The sequence below is a fragment of the Conger conger genome, chromosome 18 (genome assembly GCF_963514075.1).
Source record: "Conger conger chromosome 18, fConCon1.1, whole genome shotgun sequence".
NCBI classification, from domain to species: domain Eukaryota; kingdom Metazoa; phylum Chordata; class Actinopteri; order Anguilliformes; family Congridae; genus Conger; species Conger conger.
This window is the reverse complement of record NC_083777.1, coordinates 6,083,605-6,110,316: the sequence shown is the minus strand read 5'-3', so window position 1 is coordinate 6,110,316 and position 26,712 is coordinate 6,083,605. Positions and strand designations below refer to the sequence as shown.

Below are 26,712 nucleotides of genomic sequence, written 5' to 3'. Positions count from 1 at the left end.
TGCCTGTTTTTCGGTGCCGTCGGGGTCCAGCATTTAACATTGATGGAATGCTGGTAAAATGAGCGCTTAAAAGCCACAACAGTCATTTTGTCACATTAAAATTCAACCTAAGCAGAATTATTGTCCACCAGACGTTAATTTAAGGTTAAACTGAGATAATAATCATAATATTCTTCTTGATTTCCGGAAATAAATGTTTCGGTTGTCCTCCCTAATTTCATCACAATACGGATATTAGCTAGCTAATTAATAGCCAATATTACATTACATTACATTATTGGCATTTGGCAGACGCTCTTATCCAGAGCGACGTACAACAAAGTGCATACCCATAACCAGGGATAAGTTCGCTGAAAGACCCTAGAGGTAAGTACAATTTCAACTGCTACCTGTACAACAAAGAAAAGGACAAGGGGCTTTTTTTTTTTTTTTTTTTTTTTGAACAACAAACAAACAAACAGAGCAAAAGTCACCAAAGTTAACTATCCAAACACTGCTTACCTAGCCAACTAAAAATACCGATACACAAAGCAAGTCACAGAAACAACAATTAAGGTTCACAGGGAGGTAGGGAGGGATGGGGAGAGGTGCTGCTTGAAGAGGTGCGTCTTCAGCTTGCGCTTGAAGGTGGGGAGAGATTCTATAGTTCTGACCTCAACGGGGAGTTCGTTCCACCACCGTGGAGCCAGAACAGACAGTAGTCGTGAGCGTGAGGTGGAGGTTCTGAGAGGGGGAGGTGCCAAGCGGCCTGTGGAGGCTGAACGAAGAGGTCTGGCAGGGGTGTAGGGTCTGATGATTTTTTGCAGATAAGCTGGGGAAGACCCTTTAACTGCTTGGAAGGCTAGCACCAATGTTTTGAATTTGATGCGAGCCATGACAGGCAGCCAGTGGAGGGAAGTAAGCAGGGGGGTGACGTGTGAGTATTTGGGAAGGTTGAAGACCAGACGAGCTGCTGCATTCTGGATGAGTTGGAGGGGTCTGATGGCGGACGCTGGGAGGCCAGCCAAGAGGGAATTGCAGTAGTCCAGGCGGGACAGAACCATCGCTTGGACCAGGAGCTGGGTCGAGTAGGGGGTGAGAAAGGGGCGGATTCTCCGTATGTTGTATAGGAAGAACCTGCAAGACCGGGTCACCGCCGCAATGTTCTCGGAAAGGGACAGTCTGCTGTCCATCACCACGCCGAGGTTCCTTGCACTGGGTGACGGCGTGAGTGTGGTATCCCCGAGAGAAATGGAGAGATCCAGATGGGGAGAGGTATTAGCAGGGATGAATATCATTTCAGTTTTACCTGGGTTGAGCTTTAGATGGTGGTTGTCCATCCAGCTCTGGATGTCCCTCAGGCAAGCAGAGATACGGGCTGAAACCTGCATATCAGACGGCGGGAACGAGACATCAAAATACAGAGCTGTAGGACTTTTTTTGCATACCCCACACTCCGTATTTTCCTGCTGAAAAAAATAAATAATAATTTGGTAAAATTGTTGTGACCATGAATTGAATTATGTGTAACAGTTTGTAAATTGTGTTGTAGCCCATTAGTCTTAACCTTATGTTGGCATTGTCAGTAGTACTTACCTTCGCCACTTTTAGAGCACTGAGTGGATGCGAGTGTATATGCTGTGTGCATGTATAAAATCGTTGGGATTTTTTTTACCAGGTGCAACAAGACTACACTGCCATACTGTATGCGTGATGTTGGAGTGCAGTGCAGTAGGGCCAGATGTCAGTATGTCAGAATGTAACAGTGCAGAAGTGAGGATCTGTTGTGTCAAAGCACTGCGTGTGTGAAAAAACTGCATGCCAAATATAATACCCCACCACCCACATCCATAACATACAGCATTGGCTCTCTTGAGGATGACCAGACTTGGAGCACAAGCCATGTAGCAGCCTTAGATATGTACGTGTGGAAATCCTCTGGTTGCAGGCTTCTTCATTCATTCAAAGGCAAATTGTCTTTGCTGAACATTTGATGCAATGTGAAAGATCCGCCAGCAGGGGGCCCTGTTAAGCCACCTTAATGTTTTGACCAAATGACTACCAGTGACCAGTACCATTACTGAAATGTGGAAGTTATCTGGCTATTACATCATTTTCATAGTGGGTAAACTTGAGGATATGAACCTGGCACCTGCACGTCCCAAGCCTGCTGCTGAAACCAGAACATTGCAGTCTCCATCTCAGCGAGGCAGTCAGTGACTGCACTAGTTTTAGAGCTTCAGCGGCAGTCAGTACTGCTGTGCAGTCTTAATGCATTTGATTCATTTCCAAGGCATTTGGCAGCATACAAACTGAATGTGTGTTACACCAACAAAATGAGACAAACTAATTTTTTGCCATTTTGAAAGGTTTCTGCTCTTTTATGAATCCCAGGTTCATGGCTGTTGATTGAAGCATGTCTAAACATAAAAGCTCTGAGGTAAAGCTCTTTATGAACCTGTGGAACACCTTGCAAGTTTGAATTTCTCATTTTTATTTTTATTTTAACAAAGAGCCCACAAACTAAGATCCAATTGTAGGGCGAACCCATTAATATAATTATCACAAATTAGCAAAAGCACATTCCTAATGTAAAAAAACCAAAACAAAAATAGATATCCATGTACATCAATCACAATTGCATCTTACATTTCTAAATAGATTCACGTTTCAAGTTTGGTGTGCGAGGTTTGTAGGAAAATGAGGGGTGAAACAGATGGCTGATTCAGAGTTCATAGCATCAAATGAAAATGTGAGCTATGCATTGTTGTGGCCATAAAAAAACAAATCCTAATATTAAAGCATTTGCTACATGCTTGAGGAAGTTTGTCACTCCAAATGCCTACCCCCACCAAACACTTTGGACACCATATGACCTTAATGCAGTGCACATTCCACCCTTATTATTATCAATTACACTCCACAAATAGCAAAATATAATATGTACCACTCCATTAAAACAACTTAGGAGACCGCCTTCATTCAGCAAACAAATTTGAATGGCTGGCGCCTTTGTGCAGCTATGCGGTCTCAGCTCATCCAGAATACTCACAGAACTGTCAGACTGTCACTCAATCCAGTCAAGACTAAATAATTCAGAGCCACATAATTACCATTAAAAATTCATTCTGTCCTATATTTTTACATACAGTAGAATTTAAATCATACTAGCTGGAAGGCAACACCATTTTACATGGTATTCATATTTAGGGATACAAAAATGTATTTATGACATCCTGTATTTTTTGTCTATTCTGAATAGTATGGTCTCACTGGCTTCTAGTGAATTAAATCGTGTTCATTAATTAGCCCCACCATGTAATTTTAACCGAGTCAGTAAAACAATGAGCCTACGTGTACTCATTTTTCTGCTAAAATTTATTCCTCAAATTCAGCAACACATTTCTCAGTCAGAAAACAAAATAACATTGGCATATTTTTTTTAATTGACGCCACAATTTTTCTTCTTTTTTTAATCTTGGTGTTGCTTGTCCACAAAAATATCTCTATCAGCTTCATTAAAATAAATTAATGCATCGGTCGTGGAGCGGGATGGAGAGGAGTCTACCTTATGATTGGTATACACTGTAAGATATGTTTAACTGTACATAATCTGCTTTCAAAATACAATAAATATTCTTTAAAATAAAAAGACAGCCATAAATATGGTGACATGGTTAAAAGAGAACAGGGTTTGATGCAGGTTTTTAAAAATGGAAAAGAGAATATTCTGTCCAGTCCACAGACACAAACTTATAAGACACTTCATTCTTAGGATTCATATAAATACATCTGGATGTTTAATATACAGTACAAAACTAACAAAATACAAATGTGAAAGGCTGAGGAACAAATCCAAGTTCAAGTCAGATTTGGCGCCACTTCAACCTGTTGAGAAATGTTGAGCTGTAGCGATAATGGACAAAAACAAAGCAAATAAAATAAAATTCAATACTAAACCTAGAGTTTTACAATTTTAAGAACTGAAATAAATTATGCAAGAAAGCAACACAGCCTTGATTCTCTCCACTTCTTCTGAAGCATGGTTATGGCTAAGCACTGTGGTCGACTGAATTGGGCGTTACTGAAATATTTTAACTGCAGACCCAGGATATTCCAAAATGTTTCACCAGAGAAAGCCTCCCAATTTCTCCCTGAAAAAATACATACAATTACAATTTTGGGGGTTATAACATGCCTCACACTTAACCTGAATATTACATTGCAGTTCCGATGTAGAACCTGGGATAACAGTTTTTCAGAAACACTGTCAGACTGGAAGGGTTTTCATTTTAGCTACAATGTGCTGCAAACTTTTCTGAGAGGAACATGCATCGCAAACATTGTCATTCACAACAGTCCCGCTTTCCATACAAGTGATACCACATTTGGAATATTACCATCTTTTCCATGTCCTGTAACTATAGCCATTATAACCCTATGTAAATATGTTCCTTCCCATAATGCACCACTCATTTGTGCACACATGTCCAGGTATTCCTGAAAATTCCATGATTTTTTCTTTTCTTTTTTTTTATTACTACACTGCAGGTATTCCTGTTGGGTACAATATACATCTGACTGGCAACAAGTGTCCCTGTAGGTTTTTCAGGTGCAAAAGAAGGGTGTAAGTCCAGGGAAGAAGACATGCTTCAATTGACTGAGCTACCTCCAACCACAGACGAAAACGTATCTCACATTTAAACCAACTGCCATTTGTTTATGACAAAAACACAAAACACTGGGAACAAATGTTCATGTCACCACAAGGTCTTCAAACACAAATGTCGCTAAAGGAAACACTGAACATGCATAGATTCAGCCTCATCTAAGCCGCGCAACATGCATCGATTTAAGCTAAAAAAAAATAAAGAAAAGACATCAAATGAGAGATGAAAAAGAAAAAAAAAAACCAGCTGGAGGAAAAGACACTGAGGCCCATCGTGGGGGTCACTTCAAATACTTAATGCTGAAGAGGGGAGGAGACAGAAGCTGCATAAAAATCAAACACAATGAACGGAACCACATTAAATCACGCACATCATTGTCACAGTTCTACTACAGGTTTACAATAAGAGAGAACGGGGGGGGAGGAGTTGTGATTGGATACGGTTTCTAACAGGGCAGTTAAACCAAAAAAAATATATAAAAGATTTAACCTTACAGACGACTGATGCTGCCACTAAACCGCAAAGTAAAATAAGCCGTCACAGATGAGGGAACTAGACCAGATCTCATGCAGGAAGACAGATGGGGGTGTCTGGTGCAGGCCATGTGCTTGAGCAGGCCTTTCTTTAAACTCCACAATCCCACCCCCCCACAGTCCACGTGTTTGTGCAACAAGTTGAGAAGCGATGCTCGTCTTAAGCTACATATCTTATTACTTTAAATATTGATAAGGCACCTGATTTATATAATCTGTATTCTTCTGATTGCAAAGCAGTGTGTAATACAAAACAAGAGGAGTGTATTCCTCAGCAGCACCTCACGCGGGCTTCAGCACCCATGTTTGCGCTCACTCACACTCACACTCACACTCACACTCACACTCACACTCACACTCACACTCACACTCACACTCACACTCACACTCACACTCACACTCACAGTATGCATACAGACACGTCATACACACACACACACACACACGCACACAGTATGCATACAGACACGTCATACACACGCATGCACACACACCATACAGTATGCATACACACATATGCACACACACGTCATACAGGTTGCATACATGGCAAACGCTCACTCACACGCACATCATACAGTATGCATACCTGGCAAACGCGTGTGCACTCACACACGCACACACACACACACGCATGTCATACAGTATGCATACATGGCAATCACACGCATATCTTAAGTGAGTTTAAATAGCATCACCACCTTTATCTTCTGCATCTTCCTACTGAAGCAAAAGCAAATCCAAGATTAATCTGTTCTTCACATTCACCCCCCCCCCTTAAAAGCAGTTTTTCAAAAGGAAATCACAAAAAAAGTAATTTGCCAGTCCAACAATAAGTCTGTTAAGCCCCAATTGTAGACATGTTTGCAACAGTAGTATATTTTAATGCACAAAGGACATTTTCATTTTGAAAGCAATGTTCTGGTACGTTTGGTGGGTGTGGGCGGGGGCTCCTGGCTGCGTTTCAGGGAAGGTCTTGATGCCGCACCCATGGGTGGCATGGTCTCCATCTTCCTCTGAGAGCGTGTCAGTACCTGGTCCGAAGACGGCGAAGGCAAGGCCTCCGGTCTCAGCGGCTGCACGGTCTCGCACTCCGGCGCTTTGCTCCTCAGGGCCGTTTTCACCTGTAATTTTGCGTCTCTGGCTTTCGGCAGCGCAGCTTTTACGACCCCATGCCTCTGCTCTCTAGTGACCCTGCTGGCCTTGACTGGAACTGCAGCTCTGCGTTTCAGTCCTGAAGCAGCTGGAGCCCGAGTAGGAGGTTTCCTTGGTCTGGAAGCAGCCGACGACACTAAAGGAGCCCTCTTCAGCACCTTGCGAACATTTTTAGACAAAACTTGCGACGATTTTCTGCTGCTCTTGGCTCCTTTCTCCTTGACAGCCTTCTTCAAAGTGTCTCTTTTACTGGAAGGAGAATTAACTTTCACATTTTTGCCTGTACACCGCTCCTTCCCAGCATTTTCCCCAGCATGCACAGCCCTTTTCCTATTCTCTGGCAAAGCTTTTGGTTTGGAGACGAGCTTTGGGGATAGCAGAGGTTTGACGCAGTTGCCTTTAAGGTCTTCTACAGCAATCTTAGGCTTGAGTGCATGCTGCTGAACATGCAGCTTCTCTCGAATATTGGTATACTTTCTAAGGATCCTGGCAGTGGCAGGACTCTTTATGGTGGCAGTGGCCTTCTGGCTTTCTGCAGCTCGTACCTCCAGCTTACGGAAATTGCTGTAGGGTTTGGTGGAGATTCGGGTAGCAGAGGTCAACTCTTTGAGCTTGTCCTTCCCTTTGCTACAAATGGCCTCCTGCTCCAGGGCTTTCGCAATGAGCTTTTGGTTCTTAGCATTGCTTTTAACGGGGGACGCCACGGCAAATTTTTTTAGGTGCTTTTTCAAACGTTCGGCTTGCATGCTTGGGAAGACCCCGTGGGAAGAGCCCGCCATGGCTGAGGAGCTGTGAAAACAGAGCTGAGTCTCGGAAGGGAGGCGCGTGTTCACCTTCTTGACGATCACCAGCGATTTAGTCTCGGTGGACTGCAGAAACCAACGGCAGATGCTCGTCAGATCAAAGGTTTTCATGAACAGCATCTGCACGGGAGAGTACCTCTGCTGATCCAAAGGCTTGGGCTTGCGAACTCTACGCTTGCTCTTCCAGATCTCTTTCAGCCGGTCTGCCTTGTTCTTGGGCCTCTGTGCCGGCTGTCCCTCCTTGTCCAGCTGGACCCAACCTCTCTGCATCTTATCATACTTTGTGTTCAGGCTCATTATTTGCAGCTGGTTTTCCTCCCCTCGCAGTGCTTCCAGAAACTTTGGAGGATTTGGCACAGACAGGTTGAGCTTCTGCAGTCCGAAAGGGTCAAGGTCCCTTTTCTGGGCGGGTTGTGAAGATGAAACTTTCTCTGTCCCGGCTTTGATATCAGGGTCTGCCTGGTCCTGTTCGGCCGCCGCCTTTGTGCCAGCAGCTGCCAGTGTAGCACACCTCTGAGATCTGAGGACCAGCTTCTTGTGCTTCATCAGAGTTGCAGACCTCATGGGTTTAGAGGACATTCCAACCTTGCTTCTCTCCCTTGTCAAGGGCATTTTCCGACACGTGTCCATTGTATTTTCTGAAGACATGCTGCAATCTCCAGGAATGTTGCTTTCCACAGAAGTGTTTTTAGTCAGCTTTTCCTTCAAGTGGGCTAGCTGGTTAGGCATCACCAGGCCAACTATCCCTGTACTAGGGCCTGCTGTGGGAGCAGGTGCTGCTTTGCTGCACTGACTTCCCACTTCATTCCCCAGTTGTTTTGCCAACATGGCCTTGTGTCTCGTTTGTACCATATTATCCCCTGCCTGACCTGTGTTGGGCCTGACTTCAGAAGATAGCTGAGGTTTATCAACAGGCTTCTCTTCAGTGTTCTGCAATGTGGTATCACTCAAAGTGAGAGGAGCTGGCTGCTTTACCCTAACGGACCTATGAGGGCGCGTGGGTCCAGATATTTTGAGCGGGTCAACTGGAGAATCCTGGATCTGAAGCAAACTAGGCATTGCCTGGTTTGTCTTGGGAATCTTTGTTGATTCTGAGCTGACTGGCTGTGGCCTTTTCCGTAAACACCTGTCCGATGGAGCAATGTCTCGGCCGCTGACCCGTTTTGGAACAGTAATTTCAGAGGGGATGACTGCAGCTTCTGGTTCACTGCCTTCATTCTCAGTATGCTTCAAATGCTTTACCTCCACAGCAGATTCTTTCACAGCTTCTATTTGAAAAATCTCACCCACAGCTTCTCTCCCGCTATCCTCTGACACCATGCCTTTGGCTGTCCCAGAAACTAGATCAATGCTAATTGTTTGTTGCTCCTCCAAATGCACTTTTTCTAAATGCTCTTCTTCAATTTCTGGGAGGGTCTCTTTCTCCGAAGGGAGCATTGGTTGTTCCTGATCCTCAGCCACTGGAGCCTCAGGATCCTCAGGACCTTGGTCCTGTTTGCTCAGGTCTCTACTGGCCCCAATGCTCTCTGACTTAACGGAGTCCTCAGTGGGCAGCACCCGTGTTAGCCTTGAACTTGACTGAAGCTCACCGAAACAATTTTTGGCCTCACCCTCTGTGGCAATTTCATCACTTGCTGCTGCTGCTGCATCAACTGGTGAATCACCCTGTGGCAGTAATGTCTGCCTCACCTCCACGTCAGGTTGGCCATCTTGACCACCGACAATCTCTTCTGCCTCCGACTTCTCCTGCTCCTTCTCGGTCACCATCTCTGTGATTTCTTGGTTTACAGACGGCGAGAGAGGAGGTGCAGTCTGGTCTTTGAGAGGAGGTGCAGTCTGGTCTTTGAGAGGAGGTGCAGTCTGGTCTTTGAGAGGAGGTGCAGTCTGGTCTTTGAGAGGAGGTGCAGTCTGGTCTTTGAGAGGAGGTGCAGTCTGGTCTCTGAGAGGAGGCGGAGTCTTCTCTCTGAGAGGAGGTGCAGTCTGGTCTCTGAGAGGAGGCGGAGTCTTCTCTCTGAGAGGAGGCGGAGTCTGGTCTCTGAGAGGAGGCGGAGTCTGGTCTCTGAGAGGAGGCGCAGTCTGGTCACTGAGAGGAGGTGGAGTCTGGTCTCTGAGAGGAGGTGGAGTCTGGTCTCTGAGAGGAGGCGGAGTCTGGTCTCTGAGAGGAGGTGCAGACTGGTCTCTGAGAGGAGGTGGAGTCTGGTCTCTGAGAGGAGGCGGAGTCTTCTCTCGGAGAGGAGGCTGGCCAGTCTGACTGGTTTCAACTATCAGGTCTGCCTCTCTGACTGCTGCTACATCATCCCCAGCCATTACATCATGCCCAGCTAAATCCTTCTGCTCTTTTTGACCAACGGTCTCTCCACAGTCTCCAGCAAAGGGTATATCCACAGGGGGAACACTCTCCGGCATAGAAAGGGCCTGTTTCGGGGTAACTGTCGTGGTGGTCTGCAGCACTGGGGCAGGGCAATTGCCCTTGTTGTTGGTGCCAGGTTTCCCAGCCAGTGTTCGGACAGTTTTCAGCTCACAGATTTCCTCCATGTATGCATAGCCTCTTGTACTCTTACGAGCATTACGGCGTGGGCAAATGCGATTTGGAGGTTGAAGCTCATACTCAGTTATAGGTTTGCTAATGTACACAATGTCACAATGAATGTCTGGGTCATTTATTATCGGACAGACCGAATGATTGGGTCTAGGATACGTCCCCCGGCTGCTTTTCCGAGCCGTCCTGGGGGAGGCTGGAGATGACGCTTTTGTGGTCTTCTTGGCAGGGCAAGGACTGACAAACAAATCTTTGGTAATTCCAGATGAGGCTCTTTGCTCGGTGTGGTAGGGATGATCAAATAACTGATCATGACTTCCAATAGACAGACTGAGTTCTTCAGGACTTAGGTCATCCCTGACGGGATGCAGGAGGGTTTCAGGATTGCATTGCCGCTCGTCTAAAGTGCCAACAAGAGTATGACGGGAGCCATCAAGCATTTGAAATTTCTTCACTTCAGCCAGACTGCCAGAGCTTGTGTTTTTCGTCGACAATGATGGCAGGTCATCCCGTCGTTTGTTCTCCCTCTCACCGGTGCTGCTGAACAGGAGTCTCGAGCCTCTGCTGTTCCCGGGCGTGGCTTTGCGCAGGTCCACGGGGTCAGACCGTGTCAGCGAGGTACAACTCTCACAAGCGGCGTCCGTGTAGCCAGTGGTCTCGGGGGATCGCTCTTGGACAGGTGATTTGTTGGCGTCCGGCAGATCAGCCGTTTCTAGAGATTGGCTTGCACTTCTTGCGGAACAGGAGGAGACTGGAGCAGCCGTTTGTCCAGAGAGGTAATCAGGACTTTCCTGCTGGGGGACTGGGCTACAGTCCGCTTCTGCAGTTACCTCAAGAGATGCTTTCGAGGCAGATGGCCCTGGACAACAGGAGGAGCCCACAGCCTTCACCTCGGTCTGCAGGAACCCCAAGGCATCGACGATCTGCCGCTGGTGGTGCAGACACAGCTTAGCCATGAACTGCTCCATGGTGGAGGTCGACTGGAGATCTTGCACTTTTGCCAGGCTCCGGTCCAGAGGCTCACTGAAAGACAGCAACGCAGCACGGACATAAAGTGGTGTTCAACAGAAAACATGCAGTTCAAAAATTACCAATATCTATTTTTGTTTGACAACATCTGACCAAACCTCTCCTCTCAGGAACTGAAATAAATCTCACAAAAACTTTCAGGTTTGGGGTGGAAATACCCAAGAGAAGGCAATACCAGAGGCAAATTGCATTTTGTAGTCTTTATAACTTTATTTGATATTATATTTTAGAAGGCAGTGGCCATGGAATAGAAAGAGTAGAGGGGTTTAAATATCTGGGTACCATTATTGACAACAAACGGACTTCCCTCATAGAAGAAAACTTCATGTTGATTAAAGTGTTTTTTTCGTTTTTTTTCCAACAAAACATGGAAAAATGCACCCCACAAGGGATTTGCCCCCAAAAGGAAATATTTGGTCCCAATTAACCTACAAAATGCCTCATATAAGGAATGTGACAATATTGTGACAAAATGCAATGCGCTGATGAAGATTAAAGTAATTCCCATGTCTACAGACCGATTTGCCACAAGGCAAAGGCCTTCCTATTCGGGCTTTGGGAAAGGGAATCAATCCACACCAGTCCTCAAAGCATAACTAATTTAGTGGTGTTTGCCCCCTTCCTGATTTCCTTTTTTTTTTTTTTTTTTTTTTTTTGCATGTTTGTCACACTTAAATGTTTCAGATCATCAAACAAATTTAAATATTAGTCAAAGACAACACAAGTAAACACAAAATGCAGTTTTTAAATGAAGGTTTTTATTATTAAGGGAGAAAAAAAATCCAAACCTACATGGCCCTGTGTGAAAAAGTGATTGTTAAACTGTTAAAACATAACTTAACTGTGATTTATCAAACCTGAGTTCAATTTCTCTAGCCACACCCAGGCCTGATTACTGCCACACCTGTTCTCAATCAAGAAATCACTTAAATAGGACCTGCCTGACAAAGTGAAATAGACCAAATGATCCTCAAAAGCTAGACATCATGCCGAGATCTAAAGAAATTCAGGAACAAATGAGAAAGAAAGTAATTGAGATCTATCAGTCTGGAAAAGGATATAAAGCCATTTCTAAAGCTTTGGGACTCCAGCGAACCACAGTGAGAGCCATTATCCACAAATGGCGAAAACATGGAACAGTGGTGAACCTTCCCAGGAGTGGCCGGCCGACCAAAATTACCCCAAGAGCGCAGCGACGACTCATCCAAGAGGTCACAAAAGACCCCACAACAACATCCAAAGAACTGCAGGCCTCACTTGCCTCAGTTAAGGTCAGTGTTCATGACTCCACCATAAGAAAGAGACTGGGCAAAAATGGCCTGCATGGCAGAGTTCCAAGACGAAAACCACTGCTGAGCAAAAAGAACATTAAGGCTTGTCTCAATTTTGCCAGAAAACATCTTGATGTTCCCCAAGACTTTTGGGAAAATACTCTGTGGTCTGACGAGACAAAAGTTGAACTTTTTGGAAGGTATGTGTCCCATTACATCTGGCGTAAAAGTAACACCGCATTTCAGAAAAAGAACATCATACCAACAGTAAAATATGGTGGTGGTAGTGTGATGGTCTGGGGCTGTTTTGCTGCTTCAGGACCTGGAAGACTTCCTGTGATAAATAGAACCATGAATTCTGCTGTCTACCAAAAAATCCTGAAGGAGATTCGTGATTCGTGAGATCCTGTTCGTGACCTCAAGCTGAAACAAACTTGGGTTCTGCAGCAGGACAATGATCCAAAACACACCAGCAAGTCCACCTCTGAATGGCTGAAGAAAAACAAAATGAAGACTTTGGAGTGGCCTAGTCGAAGTCCTGACCTCAATCCTAGTGAGATGCTGTGGCATGACCTGAAAAAGGCGGTTCATGCTCGAAAACCCTCCAATGTGGCTGAATTACAACAATTCTGCAAAGATGAGTGGGCCAAAATTCCTCCACAGCGCTGTAAGAGACTCATTGCAAGTTATCGCAAACGCTTGATTACAGTTGTTGCTGCTAAAGGTGGCCCAACCAGTTATTAGGTTTAGGGGGCAATCACTTTTTCACACAGGGCCATGTAGGTTTGGATTTTTTTTCTGCCTTAATAAAAACCTTAATTTAAAAACTGCATTTTGTGTTTACTTGTGTTGTCTTTGACTAATATTTAAATTTGTTTGATGATCTGAAACATTTAAGTGTGACAAACATACAAAAAAAAAAAAGAAATCAGGAAGGGGGCAAACACTTTCACACCACTGTATATGAGGACTAGACATCAAAATAGCCAAATCGACAAAGATCTCCCAGTAATCCATGACATTCCAAGCAGTGAAACAAAGATGAAACAGATGCTCATGACACATCATGATGTAATGTGCCATTTATATCTTTTTAATTAACATTTCATTTGGGTTCTCCCCAACAACTAGGCTATTTTTTTGTTTATGTTTGAATGACCAGAATTTCAGAATTTCTCCATATTTAACTGAGCAACGTGGAAAGAAACACAGGAACTTAAAATTTTTTCACAACAAAATTTATTAGAAGAATAGTGGTTCTGAACAATCATCCAGTGAATACTACCTTAGACAGTGCTACAGCAGAAATGTTGGGAACATGGCATTTTTTCCCACAAAATGGAATACAACATAACCATCGGTCTTATTCATGCACCAATACAAGATTAATAAGCGGTGCCTGTCAATCAATGCAAAATAAAGATTAAAAGACCACAAACATTATTTGTTTAAAAATTAAGAGCAAACTCATTTTTATTAGTCCAGTTGTAGACCATATTTTGCATTTGAAAAAAAGGAAAATAAGTAGTGCAATCAAACAAACGCAAGTATTCTGATTCAGGGCTTCACTACGGACATCGATCACATCCTAGAATAAACAAACGGTACAATAACAAAACGTGTAAGAACAGTACAAGAAGATTAAATCAAATGTGTCTGACACTGTAAACTGTATGAAATGAGGTCCATTAACATTTGGGCGTGCCTGCTTTCTGAGCATCCAGACTGAACTAGAGGTTGGGTAACTGGTTTCTTAGAATTCTTCACCTGACTCCAGGTGAAGAACCAGTCAACACTGAGCACATTCACCATTATAACCCTTCAATAATAAAACAAATCCATTCTCTGTCCCCCGTATTGCAAACTACACCACAACTATATTATGGAAATAAGGCTAAGGATGGAGAGTATCTTACAAACGAAAATAAAAAAAACATTTAATCTAGTTGCAATTTCTGTCCATGCTTTTGGACAACATGAATAGGGAGGTACTGTAGCTCCCATAATGCCTGATGTAATTCACTCAGTGGAAAAAAAACCCAACAAATCTCATCATGAGCACAATGACAAATCTGAATGTATCCTCTAAAATCTCGCAACATTGCCATGTGGTTAAAGAGCAAACTACCAAGTAGAAGTCTCCCATTATATAGGCCTAATCAACAATTTCAATTATTCTGGTTCTCATTCAATCCATATGGTCTTAAAAAGAGTTAACCCTCCCTGCGAATCAGAGACCCATAAAAAGGGCAGGAGATGCCCAGAGAGCAGGACCCAAGGTGATCTGTTCAGCATTAGTAAAGGAATAGAACGCCACTGGATTATGCACCTGAGGCACCATGTGCTGGAGTTTTAATGCAGCTTAAAAAACACGATTTGGCTGAAATATTTACCTGAATGGAGTTTAAAAAATGACATTCACTGTTATCTTCGAACAAATAAAAAGACAAAAGAGCGGAATTCCTGCGAGATGCTCTGGTTCAATCTAAAGCAAAGGTAAGAGTGCTCTATGTACATGTGAATTTACCCCGAGTGGTTTCCAGAGTATGGAAGCCAGGCTGCAGCCAAGTTTTCCCCTCCTTCAGCGCTCCACGTGAACATTTTGAGCGATCTCACTATTCTGCGGAAACCGGCTTGAAGCGAGAACAAAAGCGAGGGAAAACGCAAACCATCGTCCAGACCAGCTTCCCTTTCACTCTTTTGCTCTTCAGCGTCAGATTATTGAGCAATTTCCTGAACGGCCAAAGCACTGGAAATAGTTCCTGAGGGCTGTCATTGGTCTTTCTTTCCCGAACAGTAGAGACTGCAGTTCCCCCACTACCCCATCTCCCCCATCCCCGCCCACCCCATCCCATGTCTAGAAAAGGAATTTCCAACAAGCAGAATAATATCCAATATTCAATAATAGACCAATGTGAGGAACATATTTTCAGGCATAGTTATTTACATTATATCAGGGGAATAAAACTTAAGAAACAACACTAAGAAACAACAGTACCGTCGCTATACATCTGAGGCAAGTCTCTTCATAATGACTGGCTACTGTGGATTTCAAGTCTAAGTTTGTCTGTGTGATAGGACTAGGTCTTGCATAATCTTCAGTGTTGTCAATTCCTCACATAACTACAAACCGAGACAAAACCGCTTTCATCAATTTCCAAGAAATGCGGCCAATTTCAGGTACAATGGACACATCGTTTTTTACCGCCACTCCTACACTGGCCTGCATGCAAAAAATACCAATGTCTCCTGTTATTTCACATATATTTATAATATACAAAAGTTAATCTTAATAAATGACAGCAGCGTCATTTAAAACTTTCCTAAAAGTAAACAAAGTTTGACTACTTAACCAGAAAGAGATACACGGAATTGGCAGTGCCTTGTTGAACCTTACTGTACTGTACAACAGCCCCAAGACTTCACCTCACCATCATAAATATGCTGTCAGCACAATTCCAGTGCTCAACTAATCAAACCGGCTGGCCTTCAGGTTATAGCCTTTCCTCCATTGCCACCCAATAACCAAACAACATTAAGTTTAAGTCACACTAAACACAGAAAAGGATGGAGTGAATTGAGTGGGTGTTTGGGGTGGGCGGCAGGATCTACCATCACAATTTCTGTTCCCAGAATTATATGCCACTATATCCCTTCCACTAGATACGTATGGAAATTAGTATTTAATAATGCATCTGTGTGTATGTGCGCATGTGTGTACAAATGTATATTTATATATATATATATATATATTTTTTTTTTTTACATTAGCAGATGTAAATTCAGTGTTTAGCACTCTACATTCAATGCCACTTCACCAACAAGTCCAGTGATACTGCTAAATAATAAATTACAATACGCAACTCTACCAGACAAGAGAACTAAAGGGCAACTGCTGACACAGCTTATAGCTGCGCTACAAAATGAAGCCTTAGCCAATAACCTTAGCAGACCAAGTGCTACAGGGCAGATAAGCAATGTACTCTATAACATGGGCAAGGTACCGTCAAGCAACTAGTGTTATAGCTTAATGGGAAAAATGTAAATAAAAATAAAATAAATAATAAAATATGGCCATTGCTACAAACTGTACTCAATAATAAACAGTAACTAAAGGCTGACCCACAATGACAGGGGTGAGGTGATGCATTTGGTAAATTCAGGCTTGGAAAAACCCCCATGCTTTGTCTGAGGTATGCTGTGTTTGTCAAGTTTTAAGGAAAAGTGCACTCTTTGCAAAAGACACACAAGGCACTTCTGTGCCAGAGCAAAAACTTAATGCAAATAATAAATGCAACTGTCAACATTTTTTGTATAATTTCATAGCAGGCTAAAGTTGAGAGTTGATGAGCCAATTCCTTTTTTCGTCCAACTAACAAAATATTTCCAACCAATGCTCCAGTTCACTTTGCATAATAGCAATCCAAACATGGGAACCTTTTTATTGCAATACCTGAATTGAACACTGGCCTGCAAAATAAATAAAAAATGCACAAAGGAAGTCTTATGTAAGCATCGTGGCAGTTTACAAAGAGCTCCCTTCACGTCCTTGTGTCCATACAATCTATGCTGTTCATAAAGCAGTGAAAGAGGTTGAATGTGTAATTGGTTTAGTACAGTTTCTTTGGGCAGAATCCAAAGGTAGATTTGAGGTGGAACTGTATACCAACATCCTGAGACCAAAATGAATGCTCATTCAGGGAGAACCTGAACCCACAATGAAGGATAATGTGAACATGTGGCCGTCCAAAAAAACAGAAAAATGGATTCAAAAAAAGACTTAACGGTTCATCCATCAGTACATACGCCAAAACTCAGAATACTTCATGAACCCGCCACGACCCCTAAACAAACCTGACATGACAACATTAGCCAACAAACCTTGGAAATATTACTTCTTGTAGGAGTGCATGACATTTCAAAAATCGCCATCAACCACAGTATTCCCACTCAGCCAAACGCATTGAAATTCACAGGTATCTTTAAAGGTAGACTCTGGGGTATTACTTCAGACCAGGATTGGGGCAAAGACTCCGCTGTGAACAACAGCCAAACAGGTGGCACCAGTTAGACAAAGGAGCACTGTGAGACAGAGCACCACTGAAGTGTGGACCTTTACTCCCCTCCCCTTGTTTTATGCTCACATCCGCCCATATCCTCCAGTTTTTACGTATATTGTAGCATGTATGTTGTGGAGGCCAAAACACACATTCATGAGAGATTATCGGCAAACGTTGTCACAACTGACAAAGTTAACCATTTTCTGTTCTGGTACAAGTTTCACATTCCCAGCAAGCCAGTTTCCTTTACCCAATTCACAATGATAATGAGTAATGAGTAAATTAAACTCACTGCCCTGGAAGGAACTTCTGCACACAATGAGCACAACATAGAAGTAAGATAAAGATGGTGCACACAATGCGCCGGCTCACGGCAGGGTTTCTGATCAGAGTAGCCTCTCTGGTGTCTACTAATTTCTCTCATATCCAAAGGTCTACCTTTAAAACACAGGCTTACAGCTCAAAGCACTGTAGTTCCACAGGCCCCAGCTCAGACCACAGCACAGGACACTTTTGCAGTGTAAAAGCAAGTTCCTTTTTACCACTGACACAAATAACATGGCTCCTGAATAAAACTTTTGTATCAAAACAGTCCGTGGCCAAAATAAGGGAAGGAAAGAAAAAAAAAATACATATAAAAAAATACATAAAGACTGACAGGGTCAGATCAGCACACTCATTCTGAGGAACACTGATGCACTCCCTTTCTGAGACTAGCGTTGTAAAACATTCATCTCCCGATAATAAAACTGAGGTAGCCTGAGAACCTAAAACCAAATGTTCAGCCTCTTCCTGAATAAACCAGCCGGGTCCTTTCAGCCCTTGGGGTGCAAGGTAAACCAGTAAACCGGACCGATGTTACTCGGTTTTCTTTTCTTTTTTTTATCCACACGACCAAATTCATGCCTTTCACCACCACAACGGGTCTGTGATTTAATCAGCTGAATGTATCTGGACTATCCCATTGATGCATATATATGAAAGAAATGAAAAGGCTTAATTTCACTATGCTATCATTATTAAGAGTCCAATTCTGAATTTAGCCTTAAATACATCAGCCCCGCTCCCCCGCCCCCAAGGACAAAACTAAACTGAGCACTATTGAAAGGACAGGCACACCATCAGAAAAATGATTGTCAATGGCAACACACAACACATAGCCCTCAGCAAAAAGGACTGGATTTTATCTGAATCTTGCTGACCAGATCTTGTTTCCAAATTCTCAATACTCCCATCATGACGAAATTCAAGCTGAATAAAGGTATTCCCTTCTTTATATAGCAAAAGGTCAAATCATTTGTATATGAATTAGCATTAATACAGCTCACTGACATGCAAAAACCTCAGGAGCTTTTCCACAGCCTTTAAATGCAAGATGTAAGATATCAACATGGCAGAAATTTTGCCTTCAATTTTCCAATTATTAATTTTGGAAACAACTAGAATTTGTTTCTTGGAGTTGTCCTAACTTTTCCTGATAGTTTTATTCTTTACAGTGACATCTAAATCACAACTTGTTTTTAAATAGGGAATTGTAAATGGTAAATGATTTTAAAAGGGCCAATAGCACTTTTAGTATACATCCATTTTGTGACTGAACATGCAAGAATAAAACGACAGGACAAGAAAAAGCTGCCATCACAAAATGGCGTACATTCAACATCAGAACAGCAGTGGCATTGCACACTCAAATCCATGCCAAGGGGGAAAACTGAACTGCTGTTGAACTGCTGTTGTGCATATTTTGCTTACAAACACAATGGCATATGGTGTGCCTTGCCTTTAAACATTACTGTTTCCGAGTAAAGGGCAACAGGGGAAATTGTTCATTCTACCTTTGATTTCACACACACGTACAAGTAACCTTGCTGAAAGGAGGCTGATATTTTCAAGATGCGGCCTTTAATCCCAAATGTACATGATTTGAGTGGTCAAACAGAAATAGAAAGAATATTTTGGTCAGGCTTAAATGTATGTGAATATGGAATGCAAACTGTGAGCTATTGAATCTTTACTTCATAGTGTGTGAAATAAAGATTCAATAGCACACAACTTGCATTCCACTGTCTTCACAGTTGGCAGGCCTTGATTATAATTGTACATTATCCACCCACACGCATGCAAATCCCTGATGTGCCCACTTCATATGGTCACATGGCTAATTTCCTAGCTTGTTAGAACGGCTTAAATTGCATTCAAAATACCTGGGTTTGCTTTAAGTAGGAAAGCTGTTCAATTCACAAAAAGAACCTGCAAAAATCAACAATCTATGCTTGGTGTCCAGACGTTCATGTCAAAGGGAATTTGGAAATTAAATTTGTGTTACATTGAAACGGCTGCAACAAAACACCAGCTTTTAGATAAGCAACTAAAAACCTGAGACAGGATAAGATTCTAGGAAATAGTCATGAATTAGCACCTGTCCTATAACATTCTTTAAACTTATTGGCCCTGAAAACTTCTACAAACAAATCCCTTCAGCTTTCTTGTCTTCATTTTAAATAAATCTCACCTCCTAGTGTGAAAAATCCAAGCGGAGTTTTTGTTCTTTGCGTAATGTGAATGCACCACATGAGTAGGGCAGAGATAACTGTCGGTCAGACGTGGTCCCGCTCTCCCGAGGCATGAAGTGAGCCGACATTCGTGAGAAACATTTCCCACTGCACGCATCCGTGCTTCAAAGGACCGACAGTGGGATGTGAACGTAGGCACGGAAAGGAGCACTTTTCTGAGATGAGGTATACACTCGGTTGTGCAATGCCAGGTTTACATAAGAAATGCAATGCCAGGTTTGTTTTCAGAAAAAAGAAAGAAGTTTATCTGCGTTATCCAGCCAACGCATACTGCCCCCCTGCAGTGTCCTGAGATAGGTGCCTATTTGAGCAATTTCTGAGAGCGCTTTAAAAAAAAAAAACTGTAAAACTCAGGGAAAGCTTTGCTTCACTCGTGCAGAAGTGCAAGAATGATGAATTGACTTTCATCATTACATTCATGGGTAATGAGAAATCTCACATCTGGGATATTCCAGACGGTATTCTTGAGATTTGGTAAGAGCAATCAAGACAGGAGGTGATTCTCGCGTACAGGGAGTGCTGCCAAGGACCGCAAGGGGAGAAGAGAAAAAAAACAACAACAAAACAAACACAACATACTGACAAGAACAGAAGGTTGAATAGTGGGCATGAAGACCCATGCATATCCTATTTCTGTTTGCGGTTGGGATTAATGTTTACCACAAGACAATATAGACCAAGGTTTTTAAAGTGTAAATTAGCTAAACAAAGACAGGGAAAGAACCCATCCTCACAGGACGGGAGTTTAGGACGTTTCGGTTTGCTTTGCCGGTGACCACCCAAAGCCTTTACACTGGGCAGAGTGGATGATCACTGCGTTAATAAACTCAGTCAACCAATCATTTCATGGCACGGATGGACATACACTCAGTGACAACTTTCTTAGGTAGACCTGGACACCGACTTGTCCATGCAAATATTTCATCAGCCAATCATGTGGCAGCAACTAAATGCATGAAAGCATGCAGATGTGGTCAAGAGGTTCAGCTGTTGTCCAGACCAAATGCCAGAATGGGGAAGAAATGTGATCCAAGTGACTTTGACCGTGGAACTGCTGATCTCCTGGGATTTTCACGTGCAACAATCTCTAGAGTTTGCAGAGAATGATGAGAAACCGAAAACATCCAACAGCAGTGCTGCCACAAAAACATATCGTCAGAGGTCAGAGGTCAGAGGGCATGGGCCAGACTGGTCGAAGCTGACAAGAAGGTGAGAGCAACGCAAATGCAGAAGAGCATCTCTGAACACAGTGCACGTTAAACCGCTAAGTGGATAGGCTACAGCAGCAGAAAACAAACAGTCTAAAAAGTCCAATAAATACATAATAAAGTGCTCACTGAGTGTATAGCAATTCAATACAACAGAACAAAATTGCAGTCAAATCTTTGTATGGCTGTCAACTGCAAATGCATTGTAGAAATACCTGAAATGCACACAAATAATTTAGTATAATCAGAGTATCAGGAGGCAGAGTATTGTAAAACAGAGGTAAATCAGGACAGTGTCTGTGGGCAATATTTTAAGTAGCACGAGTAAGTGCAATCTTTTCTGATAAACAGTTCTTAAAAGTGACAGTCAATTCAGTCGTTTGTCACGGCTTTACGATTAGACGATACTAAAGCAAGTGCATTAAAAAGGGGATTAAAGTAAGTGCTATACATGGAGTCATGGAAGTCCAGAGCAGGACAGACAACACTGGAGGAAATCTGCAGGCTACACAATAAGAACTCCGGCTCAGCAGAACAGTGAGAAATACCTGACAGAGCATACAGAATGCATTAAAGGCTTTTTGTCAAAACACCAAAGGCAGGATATGTTCTGTAGAAGTCCCAGGATTACCTTCACAAGGGGGCCTCTACCCTCACCTGTGCCATAGGATTCAAGGATACTAGTCAACTTGAGTTACTGGTATACAGGCTGTATTCTAGAGAAGTCATTTTTGTGTTTGGATCAGAGCTGCAACCTTTGATTTTTTTTTTTTTCCCTAATGGTGACTAATGGTTACTGATTTTTCCTTTAAGAAGTGTAACTATAATACAGTTATAGACATTTTATATCTGTAAATCCCTCTAATGTAGTTTTACTTTTAGTTTTACTTTTCTGCCTACTAAATCAGTTGGGCCTTTAATCCGCCTTAAAAAAAGCACCATTTCCATTAGAAGTCGCACTAGATTTGAGTGTCTGCTGAATAATAAAAATGCATTATTATTCATATTATAATAATAATATACATCTATTTTTAAAATCAGCGATAGCTCTCAGCTACCCCGAATTGAAAATGTTCAGTTGCGTCAGTAGTTCCATTTCTGAAGTTGAACATCCACCACCGCCCTTTTCCCAAGCGTGGCTCTTCAAAATTGAACCTGCTGTTAAGTCAAGCTTCTAAACTTCATGTCCCCGCTCTTACGCACGATTGTGACACGTCATGGCTGCATTTGCGTGAATCCGATCCACTCGTCATTCCAACTAAAGGGAGACTATGAGGGGGGGGGGGGTAAATAAATATCAGGTAGACCTTAAGTGCAGAGTGCTGCACGTGCAGCAGAGTAGAGGTAACCAGGTTTATGCTGAGCAGTCAGGCAGCGGGGAGAGTAGAGGTAACCAGGTCTTTGCTGAGCGGTCAGGCAGCGGGGGAAACAGACTGTGCAAACAGGAAATAAAGCCTGTCCTGATAAGAAAGAAAATAACAAACAAATGTCAATCCCTGAATGAAATTGCATACTCCTTAGCTGTGTGTGGATGCAGGCATGGCCGACGCAGGATCCTCGACAATGAAGAATCAATTGAAAAAAGAGGTTACTGAAGTCGATGAGGAAATATTAGGTTTCCGAACAATCATCTGTCCAACTTTAGTAAAGGTTTTAGATCTTTGAAAGCGTTCACCCCTGTAGCACAGACCAACCGTGACCAACAGTACATGAAGTCCAGACTGACAGGAGACTGATCTCGGGGGAGCAAGGAGGTGAGGGGGGGGGTCACTGTGAGGAGCGGGCCTGGTTCGCTTAAAAATAAAAACAGTGGTAGTACCACTTAATGCATGGCTTAAATGCATGTTTTTACAATATAAAAATGTACATACAGTGCCAAGAAACCACTGTAAGCCACTGAGAGGGGAAAGAAATCTTCAATTCCTACATTTGTGCACACCCTAGATACTGCAAAGTTAAAATTGGCACAAAGGAGGATTAGTTCGTTCTCTTTTTTTTTGCGCCTTTTACTCATCTTTTGAATTGCTCGCCCCCTGCACGCCATCATCCTCGGCAGGGACGGGCGAGGCCTTGGTTTTGGGTTCAGGGGTGGGAGAGGTTTGAGGTTCAGGGATGGGCACGGTCTGGAATTCGGGGACAGATGAGGTCCCTGCTTGGGGTTCAGGGACGGGAGAGGTCTCGATTTGGGGTTCAGGGAAGGGCGAGGTCCCAGTTTGGGATTCAGTGACGGATGAGGTCTCGATTTGGGGTTCAGGGACTGGCTCGGTTTGGGGTTCAGGGAAGGGCGAGGTCCCGGTTTGGGATTGAGGGACTGGCTCGGTTCGGGATTGAGGGACTGGCTCGGTTTGTGGTTCAGGGACTGGCTCGGTTTGTGGTTCAGGGACTGGCTCGGTTTGGGGTTCAGGGACTGGTGAGGGCTCGTTTTGGGGTTCGGCCGTGGCGTCTGGCTCTTCCGCCTGTGTGGGCTTCATCTTCTTCTTTGGAGGGTGTTTGAGGGTCCCCAGGCGCTCCTTCACCTTGTACTCCAGCGTGCTGTGGGGGATCCCGTACACGGTCTGGGCCTTGGACACGCTCATCTTCCCGCCCATCACCACGCCGATGGCCTCCTCCAGGAGGTCGGTGTTGTACTGCCGGTACCGGCCCCTCTTCTTCCGCGGCTGCTTCAGGCTGGGGTCGTCGGGGTCAGAGGTCACGTACCGGTGCCCGGAGGCGGGCCGGTCCGCGGGCCCCCAGAAGTCCGGCCCGGGGTCCAAGGCGGCCCGGACGCAGCTCCTGCGGCCGTGCTTGGGCAGGATGGAGCGCACCTTCCTGCCGAGCGCGTTCTCCAGGTGCGGGCCGACCGCCAGGGCCCCGTACCCGTAGACCTCGTGCGACGCCCCCGACAGGTCCACGCCTCTCACCTGGGGGATCTTCAGGTCCACGGGGGGCGAGAGCCGGACCGCCGGCTCCTTCGGGGGCTTGGCCTGAGGGGAGCCCTTGCGGAAGGCGCCGGAACTTTCCAGGAAAGGGGGGAGGTGGTCCTTCACGTCATTCGACCCTCCGCCGGGTTTGAGCTTCAAGAGGCCGTCAAATTTGGGGTTCCAGGAGCCGTCCTCAGACAGGAGGGGCCGCGCGGCGTCGCTGAGGCGGGACGCGTGCAGCTCCTGAGCGATCTGCAGTGAGCGAGTTAGGGGAGGCTTAAGGGGGGCGGAGCGGCCCAATCTCTCCCTCATCCCATCCGGCAGCCCTCCCTGGCGGCGGTCGGCTCCTGTGGCGGCACGCCTGATTGGACGGAAGGAAACGGGTGTAAGCAGAGCTTGCACAGGCTTTAGAGGGAGGGATGGGTTGGGTGTGGGGAGGGGAGGATGTGGCCACTCCTTTATTAAAAGACCTTGCTCGGGTAACATCACTCTTTTCCTTTTCCTCGTTTAAAATTCAACAGAATTGTTTAGAAAGTAACTTAGAAATGAAAGGCATTCAAGTCATTTGGAATACTTTTATTTGCTTGTTTTTTTTTTTTTTTTTTTTTTTTTTTTTTTACTATATGGATGTCAAAGTAAACCAAAAAAAAAAAAAAAAACCAATACAAAAAAATTAAAAAAAACTCACAAATGGTCAGGATGAAGAAATTAAGCCATAGGAAAGGAGAAAATGAAGAAAAGTCTCATGGAGAGGGGGATGCGCTACATTGTGGAAAAGCAAAGCATTGCATGAAATTTCAGAAAACGGCATCACAATTGTAACCTATGAAATGCTTAGTGTCCAAGTAGCCTTTATCTTGTGACGTTACCACTTAACAAGTACAGCAATAAAAGAGTATGCCAAGTGATAGTTCAGGATAATTTAAACGTAAAATTAGAGCTTGCACACACACACACACACACACACACACACACACACACACACACACACACACACACACACACACACCATTCAGAATGATCATCGTAGTGAATGCATCAGTCTCATAGTGAAATGACCTGCTGCAGTGAGAATGTGCCAGGCTGCAAAGCATAAACCCACTGCAGGCCAACAGTACACATTCTTCATACATTCATCATTCATAACACCTGCGGTGAGACAGTCATTCCATAAATGGTCAAACCTCTTTTTGCTCCATCAGCTTGACAGAAAGCCAGAGGTGACAGGGGATTTGAATCTCATCACTCTTCTTACCAAGAAAGCATTTGTTAAACCGGTCGGCTAAGCGCTTTCTTTTGTGACGGGGGGGATCATTTAGATGCAAAAGGAAATTAAGAAGCGCAAAACGCACACCAGGTTCAAATCTTCACCGAGGGGTGGGCCATCCCCTCGAATGTTTAACACTTGGCTCTGACTTGACCACTGAGAACAATGGCCTACTCGACAGGTTTCTGGCATGAAATGCTGGGAGACCTTCTCTACACACAACAGGAATGTTCGACGGGCTTCAATACTAAAGATTTGGAAATAATTTAAGGTCATTCTTCACTGTATGGAACAGCTTTGTCAGGGCAAATACCTCTGCATGTTAAAGACTCAATGTGATAAGCGACAAACTGAAAGTTTTCATGACGCATTCTTACGTTCTAACAGACATGGCTACCGCACAGGAAAAAAGTGCTTTGAATCAGCTGCCACCATCCATAATGACAACCACAGACATGAAATGTAATATTGTTCAATGACAGGGAATGTTGACCATGTGACCAGTACGTCCACAAAACAGCAGACAAAAACACAAACACCCTTTTCTCCTCATTTCTGTCTGTGTTCAGGGAACTCAAGGACTGCTTTATCATAGAAAACATGCTTTAGTCGTGCTGCTGCCTACAAACAGCTCACCTTATGGGAGAATGGGCTGGATCTAGATGAGACATGAACTGCCCATTAAAATGAATGAAGGCATTTTCTAAATTACTTATAAAAAATAAAAAAACTTAAATGTATGTCAGTCTCAACTCAAATAGGAAGGGCCAGTCATGTTCCTCACACACAACTGCACTGACAAGTTCCCTACATTGTAAAACACAAATTCATGGGAGTGTAGGCTCTTTGACCATCCAATGCACAAGAGTGTAGAAGGCATTTGCAACTCATTTTCAGAAATGCACTACCTATGCAAAATGTGCTTTGCTGCATGACAGAATTACCACATACAAAAAAGAAAAGAAAAGCTGCTGAGTTTTCTTCCATAACACGTTTACTACTGCTGTAGAACATAAGAAAAGGAAAGCTATGCTCATTGATCATCAGATCATCACTGACGACTGTCCTTAAAAACATTTTACTCCATTGCAGACACAGACTGGATCAATATGACGGAAATGAAAAGGACTGGCTTGATAAATTTGCAAGGGGCTTAGAATGTGTCCAAACCATTCCTGTACAATGCTAAAGAACTTGTTCATTTTAGACTTGGATTTTCAAGTTTGACATGAGTACCCTGAAGGTTGCTTAGATGAAAATAACACCATGAAAAGACATTGCACAAAATGCAATATGTTGATAAGACTTTGAATATTTAAGAAGAGGCTAAAATGTACTCATGGTGAAGGCAGTGGGCGCTCCACAGGAATGGGGAGGCTGGATGGAGGGGGGGGTTGGCTCCACTTACCCCTTCATGGGCGTTGCAGGGCAGGCCTGAGAGTTTCTGTGCGAGAGGCTGCCTGAGGCGCGACTCTTCTTGAAGGAAAGGTCCAGAACACCATCTGCAGGGGGAAACGCAAGGCATTCAGGACACTTCCAGAACCAGTCTGACTGTGATGGTCGAGCTGGAGGGTCAGCGCTCACGTCCAGATGGACGGGTCATTGTTACAGCGTTTCCTTCTCCGCTCACAGGGCTCTTCCTGCACGGACAATTCTGAGACGGCTGCCCAGATTGGCGTTTTTTTGCCATCAACAAAAACAGCAGTGTCGGCACAAAAGAAAAAC

At 43.8% G+C, this 26,712-nt stretch overlaps 1 protein-coding gene across 1 annotated transcript in view; it reads right to left on the bottom strand.

The window, feature by feature from the left end:
• Window positions 1–2,508: 2,508 nt before the first annotated feature.
• The window catches only part of wu:fc17b08 (microtubule-associated protein futsch), a 34,254-nt gene continuing 10,050 nt past the window's right edge, over window positions 2,509–26,712 (bottom strand). Inside the window, exons 6-7 of the mRNA XM_061227432.1 lie at window positions 26,396–26,489; window positions 2,509–10,702 (exon numbers count right to left, since the gene is read on the bottom strand). Coding sequence (XP_061083416.1) covers window positions 6,085–10,702; window positions 26,396–26,489 — 4,712 coding nt within the window. The 3' untranslated portion in view covers window positions 2,509–6,084. The remainder of the gene's footprint in view (window positions 10,703–26,395; window positions 26,490–26,712) is intronic.